General features: G+C 53.2%; 1 protein-coding gene across 2 annotated transcripts in view; it reads left to right on the top strand.

Moving 5' to 3' along the window:
* The first annotated feature begins 8,371 nt into the window (after positions 1–8,371).
* ACSS2 (acyl-CoA synthetase short chain family member 2) overlaps positions 8,372–10,768 on the top strand; it is a 30,923-nt gene continuing 28,526 nt past the window's right edge. The window contains exons 1-2 of one of the 2 annotated variants that reach the window (XM_079322001.1): positions 8,372–8,564; positions 8,743–8,938. In XM_079322001.1, coding sequence (XP_079178127.1) covers positions 8,441–8,564; positions 8,743–8,938 — 320 coding nt within the window. In that variant the 5' untranslated portion in view covers positions 8,372–8,440. The remainder of the gene's footprint in view (positions 8,565–8,742; positions 8,939–10,768) is intronic. The other variant, XM_079322002.1, reaches the window with a different exon arrangement.

Here is a 10,768-nt window from a genome sequence, read left to right as displayed (position 1 = left end):
TGTCCATCTCCTGCTGTTGCCTCATCCCTCTTCTTTTTCTCCATCTCTTGTAAATCCTTTTCCTCCACCACCTGCCATCTAATCTCTCCTTGTTTTCCTCTTCCATTTTGTCCACCTTCTTCATCCTTCACTTCCCACTGTCCTCCATCCTTCCCATGCCCCACATCACCCACTATTTGCCTGTCCTTCCTCACCCTCCACTTCCTGCCCAGTCTCCTCCTCCTCCCCAGCCTCTCTTTTCTTCTTCATTGTTTTTTTCACCATCTTCCATCTCCTTCGCCATCCATCTCATACTTCTTTCTCCACTTCAGTCCTTCCTGTGACCTTTCACTTCCCATTGTTCCCCATATTTTTCCCTGCAGTTTCACCTCTTTCCCTGTCCCTCTCAACCTCTGGCTATCTCACCATCCTATGTCATTTGCCTTCCACAGTTTCCCTGTTTCTCCTTATGTTCCTCCACTTCTCCCCACTTTCCTATCCCTCTTTATCCTCTCAGTGTCCCACCAACCTCACAGATTTCCCTCTCCACCCCTCCCTGACCTCCAGCCATCCTTCCTTACATCTCCCTCTCTAACTGTCTTTACATTCTCCTTTATTTCCTACCTCTGTCCTGAATTCCAATCTTCTCCCACCCTGACCTCTCCCATTCCTCCCTACAATCTTTTACTCCCAGCACATCTGACTCCAGCTGCAATCTTCTGCTTTTCCCACTTCTGCCTTATATCCCGCTCCTTACAGACCCAGGAAACCCACTGCCAGCTCAGCCACCCCTGATGCACACAGGAAGGGCCCTTCCTGACATCAGAAAACACTTCTCCCTAGGGCTAGTGCAGCTGGAACTAGTCATGGGGGGAAAGGGGATGACCTTGGAAGGTTTCAGTAACTCAGTCAGATAAAGTCACCAATGTCCTGAACTAACATTAGCAATAACTAATGTGAAACATGGAGCTTGACTAGATTCCCCTGGGATCACCTCAAGCAGTGAAGGATTTCCAAGATGGGTGAGAAAGGCCAGGAATGCATTGCTTGGGATGCTGCAGGACATGAAGAACTATCCCTGCCACTTGCAGCTGCTCCATGGTGCTCAAGCAGACCTTCCACACACTGCTCCAGCTTGGACCATGCTCCACAAGGACCATCCCACCGTGCTCAAGCAGGGCCATCCCATGCTGCCTGAGCAGGGCCACCCCAGCAGGACCATTGCATCCTGCCTGAGCAGGACCACTGTAATGCTGCTCCAGCAGGACCATCCCATGCTGACTGAGCAGGACTATCCCACCCTGCTTTATCAGCAGCACCCCAAACTGCTCAAGCAGAACCTCTCCAGGCTGCTTAGCCAGGCTCATCCAATATAGCTGGAACAGCACCATCCCATGTTGCCCAAGCAGGACCACCCCATGTCACTTGAGCAGGACCACTCCAGGCTGTTCAAGCAGGACTATTCCCAGGCTGCTTGAGTACCATTGGCCATCCCAAAGATGCTTCCTGAAGAAGCTGCCAGCTCCCAGGCCAGTGAGTGATCCCTGAGATGTCCCCCCAGACCAAGAGCCAGGAATCTTTCATCATCCTTCCATCATCCTTGTTTTCCTGCTGGCAGACTGGGCCCTGCAGGACCACGGCCATCCCCTTCCAGCAGGCTGTAGTGGGCACAAGGCTGCTGGCACTGCTGCCTGGGGGAGGACAGGTCTCCTCTCCATCCCAAGGGAGCTCCAAGCCCTGCAGGACCTGCACTCAGAGCATCCCATGTCACGCACAAGGGCCAGCCAGCCTCGCTTCCTAGACTGCCACATTGGAGGCTCCCAGTCATCCCACACATAGGATGATGCCCTTTCCTAGGGGATGTCCCACTGCAGGGACAGGGCACCCAGTGTCTTTATGGGGGGGTGACATCCATAAAGCATTCCTGCTGACATGCCTTCCTGACTGGTAAATCTGGGGGAGGGTGGAGGGAATTTGCTACCTGTGTTAGGAACTAGCTGAACTTACGTGTCTCCCCAAGCTGGATTTCTTATTCCACATGTTCAAACTGTTGTATATTGTTACTGGGATTTTTACATTGAATTATTGTAGAAAACAAAAATTTAAACCAAGTCTGTTAAAAAAATAAACATTAAAAAAATCTCTATGAAAAAATAAATGTGAGCTTGTCTCCAAGTCCTGTCCTTACAAATGTGCCAGAGCAGGAATGTGTCTCCAGTGGTTGCTTTGCAGTGTGAGAGCACACCACCCTCTGGTGTCAGCAGGGACCTCAGCTCTGCAGCCTGTGCTCCAGCCCTGTCCCTCTGCTCCCTGCTCTGCCTCCCAGCCAGAGCAGCTCCCATCCTGCTCCCAGCACATGGGCATGGACACATGGGCATCCCCACATGGCCTGGGGCAGGCAGAAGGAAGCAAAGCAAGAGCAGAGCTGCTTTGTTGGGTGCTGGCACCACCCTCCCAGCCCCACCAGGCACTGCTGCTGCTTCCCAAGCTGCTGGAGTGTGGGATGTGCTCCTGTGTCCACACAGCCTCTCCCTGGGCATGGCTGAGCCTGACCCAGGGCTGCAGCTATCCCTCCCTGCTCAATAAACCAGGGACAAAAGAAGGCAGCCACGTTTCTGGGAGTGAAAGGACACACTCTGCAGCCTGGGCACAGCTCACACAGGGAAGCTGTTTATGAAAGCCCAATCTCCTCACTGTGCTGCTGATGAAGGTGCTGCCTCTCCTCAGCCCAGTTTCCCTTCCTCTGCAGGCTTCCAACAAATCTCACCATCCTGGCCCCCTCTCCCAGGATGAAAATAGCACCAGCTGGCGAGCCCAAGTAAACAAATGAGCTGCTGTGAGAGGAGAGAGCATCTTTATAAGTTAATTGGCTGCATCTAAGAGTCAGACAGACATTTTCCTGTGGATAGATCGCTCAAGAAGCTCAGGCCAACAGCACTAACATGTCTCCTGGGTTTGATTTATAAGCCTGATTGCCTTACTAGCTCATCTCCATATAGAATGATTATGAATATATTGTCTGTACTCTGCAGAAGGCTAAATTATCAGGCTCTGATATTCATCAGCTACTCCTTGAAGCTTAAAACCACCTCAGAACTCTCCCTCCCAGTGACAGCAGGGGTAGAAAGGAAACAGCTCAGGGTTGATGCTTGTTTTCAGCACAACCTGGCCTGTTTTAACACCCTGATGAAGCGGGTGGCTGGAGGGAGGGAGAGCCTGAGCCAAAGGGCTGCAGAGCAGGGAAGTGCTGGAACCCAGAGCCAAGTGTGTTGGTATTGAGCAGTTACATTTACAAACAAAGGAGCTGATAACTCCCAGCAGGACTGAAGGGCTCTTATCACCGTGCTGATTAAAATTTCCTCTCAGCCAGCGACAAGGGGAGTGTCCTCAGTGGGGAAACAGTAGAGCTGGTGTTTAACCCTGCTGCTGCTGAGTGCTGATTCATTCAGCACTAGGGAAGGGCTGCCCAGCCTGGCCATGTGCAGACAATTAACCCAGAAAGCCCCAGCAGGGAGATCCACAGCCTGGTCACACCCCCTCACTCCATCTCCTGTACCTCCCTCTCCATCTCACCCCTGCTCTGCAGGTCCCAGGAGTTTTTGCAGGTGTCACTTGTGATTCCTTCCAGATCCTTTGCTCTTTTGTTCTGCCCCTCAATTCTCTGCCTTTGTCTGTGCTTAAAAAAATCTTTACCTTCTCACTGCAGGATATTCTGATAAATGCTCCCACTGCCTCTGGCACAGCCATGTAAGGCACAAACTTATTTGTGCTAAGTTCACCAAGAGTAAGGCCCATGATAAAAAGATGCCTTCTCTGATTAGCATCACTGACAGCTGTATCACCAAGCTGCTGAATCTGTCTCTCCAGGCCCTGGTCCAGGCTGCCCTGCCCAGGAGATGGATAGGCAGTGGGAGAGGAGGTGGCTTTCTGTCCTCCTCCAGACCAACCCATGAGCCTCAGCCATCTCACTGGTGCCCTGGGGTAGCTCAGACATCTCTGTGCCTTCCTGGGTTCCTTCCTCCACTGCTATGGGTTGCATCCTTCCTGCCTGATACTCTCAGGGATTTGCATGAATGGGGATGTAGTTCCCACATTTATTGACAATAAGGCCAGTCAGAAGGTAATGCCCTGTGACTCCACTTGGAACCCCAGGTAAGTCACCTGCTCAACCTGGAGCACTGCTTTGCCAAAATTAGCACAAGTTTCCCATGTGAGACTGCCTCACCAGGATAACCCCACTAGGACTAGTTCACACTTTCCCATTTCTTTCTCCCACTCCCAGCATCTCTAGGACTGAGATCTTTCATGTCAGGTAAGATGGAGTGAAGGGTCCCACTACAGCTGCTCTAGAGAGGCTGTTTCCAGAGTGTCCCTAATTTCCAGAGTATCCCAAGCAGAGTGTGAGCAAGACATCACATATCTTGGCCAGTACCTTTTTTTTTTTCACCCTCTGAGTCTCTTCAAGAGACATTAATTTACATTAACATATACACTGAAAGTATTTTTATTCCTTTACAGGAAGAGGCAATAAGGGGCCTAAAATACAACTGATTTTCCAGCACTGTCTGGTGAGCTAGGAGAGCTGGGAGCCAAGCTTGGAGCAAAACCTGCAGCATCCAGCTCCACCACACACCAGCTCCCAGGGCAGGAGCCCAGTTGGATGCAAACTTCCCTAGGGTGGAAAAGCTGGAGCAACAAATCATAGTCACACATCAGGAGGCACTTTCCTAGATCCTGTAAAATCACCAAGGGAAGCCTGGACATACCAATAAAGTGTTCAAGGTCAGGTTGGACATGGCTTGGAACAACCTGGCCTAGTGGAAGTTGCCTCTGCACATGGCAGGGGGTTGGAATGAGATGGGCTTTAAGTTCCCTTCCAACCCAAAGCATTCCATGATTTTGTGGTTTTTCAGCTGTGAGACAATGAAATTAGTGTGAGGAGGGCTGTGTTTGTGCCATGGGGGTCTGAGTGATGGTACCACCTCTGTAGTTCACAATCCAGCTGCTTGGAGAGTTACTGGAAGAGGAGAGAGCTGGAGAAAACAATAGGAGGCTATTTGGAATTTTCTGCTTTGCAGGTGCTTTTGAGAGGAGATGCACCCTCTCTCCATCAGGCAGCTTCCTGGGCCCCAGCTGTGGGCAGCTGCAGCACAAGAACAAAATTCCCTGGCTGCAGCAGCCCAAGCTGGACAATGCTGGATGAAGGACAGCTGTGGGGCTGGTGGGACATGGTGCTGCCCCAGCCTCGTGGCTCAGAATGTCCCACACACACAGGCAGCAGTTGCTGCACAGAAATCATGCTGTCACTGAGGCTGGTGGGGAATTCCAGCTGGCCAGATCACTGAAAGCAAAAGGCCAATGAGAAAGGAAGGAGAGGGCACCTCCCAGGTGCACCTGCAAACCACCTCTTCACTTGTCACTCCTGTCCTGTGACAAGGAGAGTGACAAAGCCCTTTCCCAGCAGTGGGATGAATGACGGCCCTACCTGGCACTTAGAGGAACAGAGGGTTTGTTAGAGAGCTGCTGGTAAATGCAAAATCTCTGCCACACAGGCTGCTGGAAATGAAGGTTGGCAACTTGGAACAGAAAATTATCAGCTCGAGGTGGCTTGTGAAGGACATTAGAAGTGCTGGGTTGGTCCCACATCTCAGGAGAGGATCAGTGTGGTTTGCAGCTGGGGTTAAATGATGTGCCAAGCGTATCCAGAAACTCATGGAGCTGTGCCCAGACCATGGATCCCAGGGGAGTGCTGGAGTGCAGTTGCCATAGCTCCTGAGGAGCTTCCAAAACACCCGTGTCTGAGAGCCCAGGCTGCAGAGCCAAACTGACTTTTTCTTTAAAAAAACCCACCACCTTTTGTAATAGGGAACTTGGAGGTAATGATACTGCTGATTGGTCAAGGGAAATTTCTTGCAGGATTAGGCATCCTTACTGGCCTACCACAGAGAAAGCCTGGGCTCAGAAACTGGAGATCCCAGGCCAAAAGTCCAAAAAGGAATGGACTAAAACTGGGCATCTAGATAAAATGGACTTGTGCTGGAGACTTCACCTTCATCCGGGTGATAGAGATTGAGACCCTGCACACTGATCTTCCTGTGGTTTTTTTTTTTTCCAATTTTTTTTTTGTTGTTATAAACAATGAAATGAATAATATGAGGCCACACTGTAGCTTTCCAGGACAAGGATTTTATATCACATAGCTGGGGAAGCTTTGTTACACAGGCTACAGCATGGTGTGAGGATGGCTGACAGATTTGGGGTGTAAATCCTGCTGAGCTCATGTTGGAAGTGTGTAGAGAGTATCTCTGGAGTGATACTGTCCATAGGACACAGCCCATGGAGGGAGCTATCACCTGAACTACTCCTGGGTTTCACCTCAGTGTAAACCAGCTGTGTCCTCCTAAACGGAGTCACAGGAGAATCTTTGCCCTGCAGCAGTGTGGGCAGGCAGCAAACTGACACCAGAGCAGGAGCTGCAGCACAGCTGTGCCCTTCAAAACTAGGGAGCATCCTTAATGGAAAATACACACCAGTAGCACAGCTGTGCCCTTCAAAACTAGGGAGCATCCTTAATGGAAAATACACACCAGCACTCCTGCTTTTGTCTGTAGAGCTGTTTGTGGCCTCTTTGCTGATGAGAACATTGCTTGGAGTGGCAGACAATGATCACCAGTCCACAGGTTTGTGTCTCCTCCAGTTTACAGCAGGGCAACACTCCCAGGGCATGGAAAACCCAAGGATACCAGAGAAAGCTGTACCTGCTCACTGGCACTGTGCCAACTTCAAGTTTATGGACTTTAATCTTTTGAGTGCTCAATGGCCCTGCCTCAAACCAGCACAAAATTCCCAGGGCAGGTGGCTGCCTGGGCACAGCAGTACTTTGCTCCAAGGGGGAAAAAGGAATTTGAGGTTTTGGCAGGCTGCCTGAGGAATATCTCCTTGGGAGACCATGTCATACAGGCAGGCAATGCTGTTGGAGCAGTTGGGCTCAGTGCAGGGAATGTTAAGGCTTGGGATGACAAGGGCTCTGCTGCAGGAGGTACAACCACAGCAGCTCCTGCTCTGAGACCAGACTCTTGGAACCACACTGGTCCTTGGGACACCCCAGCTCCAGCCCTGCTCCAACAGGCACGGCTACTCAGGGGCTTATTGAATTTCCTTTGTCTAAGGACTGTGACCCTGCTCCTACTCTGGGCTCCTGTTCCAGAATTTGACTGCCTTCTTGGTGGAAAAAAAGTGAAAAAATGCTTAATTTTTCTCTACCTCAGAAGATCTGTACAAAGTTTGTGCAGGAGGAAAGTGCTCAGTGAGCTGCCACAGATCACTGTGCACACACAGCTCAGTGGAGGGTCATGGATCCCAACAAAAGTTGCTTTCCACAGAGGGACAAGGCACGGAGTGTGGCCATTCCCGCTGGCTTGCATGGGGATGGTGAGGGAATATCTATCTCATGGATAGTGCCCTGGGCTGCTCCCTCTGCCGGGCACAGAGCCAGGGACTGGCACAGAGGGGACACAGCTCCTGCTGAGAGGGAGAGGTGGCTGGCAGGGCAGCACTGGTAAATGGGGACACTGCTGGCATGGGGGGACAGGGGCCATGGGCTGGCAAGGGACACCTCTGACAGCGGGACAGGGCTGGCGGGGGTCACCGCTGATGGTGGGGACATGGTGGGCAGGAGAACACCCCTGACAGAGGGCAGTGACTGATAGTGGAACACGGCTGTGAGGGACACACTGCTGACAGCGGGGACACGGCGGGGACACGGCTGCAGGGTGACTGGAGTGACGGGGGCACCACTGACACAGGGGACACGGCTGACACAGGGGACACTAACATGGGACAGCACTGGCACAGGGGACACGGCTGACACAGGGGACACTAACATGGGATAGCACTGGCACAGGGGACAGCACTGACACAGGGGACACTAACATGGGATAGCACTGGCACAGGGGACACGGCTGACACAGGGGACACTAACATGGGACAGCACTGACACAGGGGACACGGCTGACACAGGGGACACTAACATGGGACAGCACTGGCACAGGGGACACGGCTGACAGGGGGTCACCACTAACACAGGGGACACGGATGACACAGTGGACACCGCTGACACAGGGGACACGGCTGACAGGGGGACACCACTAACACAGGGGACACGGCTGACAGGGGGGACACGGTTGACACGGGACAGCACCGAAACAAGGACACGGCAGACAGGGGGACACCGCCCACAGAAAGGACAAAGCAAGCAAGGGACACACCGGCACAGGACCCGGCTGGCAGCGGCACAGCCCCTGCCCAGCGCAGGGCGCCGGCAGCACCCCGCGGGAACATGGCCGCCGCCCCGCCGCGCCGTGAGGGCGGGCCGTGCCCGCCGTGCCCGCCCCCGGCTCGGCGCGGCGCGGAGCGGAGCGGGCTGCGCGGCCCCCGCCCGCCACAGCCCCGCCGTCTCGCCATGGTGCTGCCGGGGGAGCAGGCCGGGCTCTACCGGCCGCGGCCGGAGCTGCTGCCCGCGGCTCACGTCCCCTCGCTGCCGCACTACCAGCGGCTGTACCAGCGCTCCGTGGAGGAGCCGCACGGTGAGCGGGGCCGCGCGGGGCGGGCGGCGGCTCCGGGCCCTGTGGGGAGCGCGGGGAGCCTCCGCCAGCCCCCGCTGTGGGGTGCCCCTCGTGTCCCCACCAATGTCACCTGCCTCATCCCCGTTCCCCTCATCCCTGTTTTCCTGCTGACGGGCTCCGGCGCTCGCTGTCTTTGCAGAATTTTGGGGGGACATCGCTAAAGAGTTCTACTGGAAGCGTCAGCACACGGGACCCTTCCTGAAGTACAACTTCGACGTGACCAAGGGGAAGATCTTCATCGAGTGGATGAAAGGAGCGACCACCAACATCTGCTACAACCTCCTGGACAGAAATGTCAATGAGAAGAAGCTCGGGGACAAAATTGCTTTTTACTGGTGAGTTTCTTTTTTTATGGAGGTGGCGAGGATGTGTAAATAGCGCCCTGAAGTAAGCAAGCAGTGTCAGTTTTGACTGAGGTGAATGGAAACATAGAACCTGAGAGTAGCTAATCCTTAGATGGGTTCGGCACGTGTTTGCAGTGTCCTTGGGAAGAGCTGTGCCGGGGAGCTTCTCTGCCCTTCCTGGGATGCACTGAAGTGCCGGGCACAGCATGGGGAGCACCTGACTCCCGGCTCTGCCTCTGCCGAGAGCTCCGAGCGGCTGTACCGGCTGTGGCTGTACCTGAGAGCTCCGAGCGGCTGTACCGGCTGTGGCTGTACCTGAGAGCTCTGAGAGGCTGTACCGGCTGTGGCTGTACCTGAGAGCTCTGAGAGGCTGTACCTATTACAGCTGTACCTGAGAGCTCTGAGCGGCTGTACCTGTGAGAGCTCTGAGCGGCTGTACCTGTGAGAGCTCCGAGCGGCTGTACCGGCTGAGAGCTCTGAGAGGCTGTACCTGAGAGAGCTCCGAGCGGCTGTACCGGCTGTGGCTGTACCTGAGAGCTCCGAGCGGCTGTACCGGCTGTGGCTGTACCTGAGAGCTCTGAGAGGCTGTACCGGCTGTGGCTGTACCTGAGAGCTCCGAGCGGCTGTACCGGCTGTGGCTGTACCTGAGAGCTCTGAGCGGCTGTACCTGTGAGAGCTCTGAGCGGCTGTACCGGCTGAGAGCTCTGAGCGGCTGTACCTGCTGCAGCTGTACCGGTGAGAGCTCTGAGAGGCTGTACCTATTGCAGCTGTACCTGTGAGAGCTCTTAGAGGCTGTACCTGCTGCAGCTGTACCTGTGAGAGCTCTGAGAGGCTGTACCTATTGCAGCTGTACCTGCTGAGAGCTCTTAGAGGCTGTACCTATTGCAGCTGTACCTGAGAGCTCTAAGTGGTCAGACAGGCGTAGGGCAGGTGCCACAACTCCCTGGTGGGGGAGGTAGATGTGGACAGAGAAGCATGGGATGAGGAGCAGCCTGCATCCAACAGCTAAAAGCTGATAAACCCCATTATCTCCCGTGTTTATGTTTTGTGGGTCTGGCAAGTTTCCACTCCTGTGGCAGAAAGGTTCTCCTAATACCTGAGTTTATATGTGGATTCATTCCACTTGAATGCAAGGTGCTTTCAGAAAGATTGACTTCTCTACCTTTGGGAAGAAAAGGGATTTCCAGCCCTATCTAGAATGTGTTTCTGTTCTTTTACCACAGTAGTTACTAGTGTTGAAATCCATGTAAAACTTAATTTTCATATTGATGCTAAGTAGATTTTACTTGTGATGTCCAAGCTCCAGAAGTGATGCTCTCCTGCTGAAATAGCTCAGCTGGCAATGCAGCTGTGTCCTCAGACAGAGCTGTGTCCTCAGACAGAGCTGTGTCCTCAGACAGAGCTGTGCCTGGCAGTCCTGTGCATTTTGCTGTTTCCCTTGAGCTTGTGTTCATCTAACCTGGCTGTGACTGTATGTGGCAGGGCAGAAGCACAATTAAATGTGCCCTGTGGTAGGCATGCAGTAACTCATTGGGATGTGGTGAGTCCCTTGAGCAGAGCAGATGGAGAAGCCTTACTGTCATTGCAATAAAAATATCAGATACTCTAACTGATTTATTGTGGAGCTGAAGGTCCCCCTGAGTCACCTGGTGTAAAGTTGACTGGGGTGCCACCCTTCTGCTGAAATGAACATGGTTATACCAGTGTGGCTCTGGCTGTGGCTGTAAAATTGGCTTCATAGTGTTTCTATCCATAGCCCTTCTGCTTCTGTGAAAGAATTACTCACACTGCCTAGCAGGTAATCATATCGATAAAGCACAG

This window comes from Erithacus rubecula, assembly GCF_903797595.1.
Source record: "Erithacus rubecula genome assembly, chromosome: 18".
Taxonomy (NCBI): domain Eukaryota; kingdom Metazoa; phylum Chordata; class Aves; order Passeriformes; family Muscicapidae; genus Erithacus; species Erithacus rubecula.
Note: the sequence above shows the minus strand (reverse complement) of the source record. Positions and strands in the feature narration are given on the sequence as shown.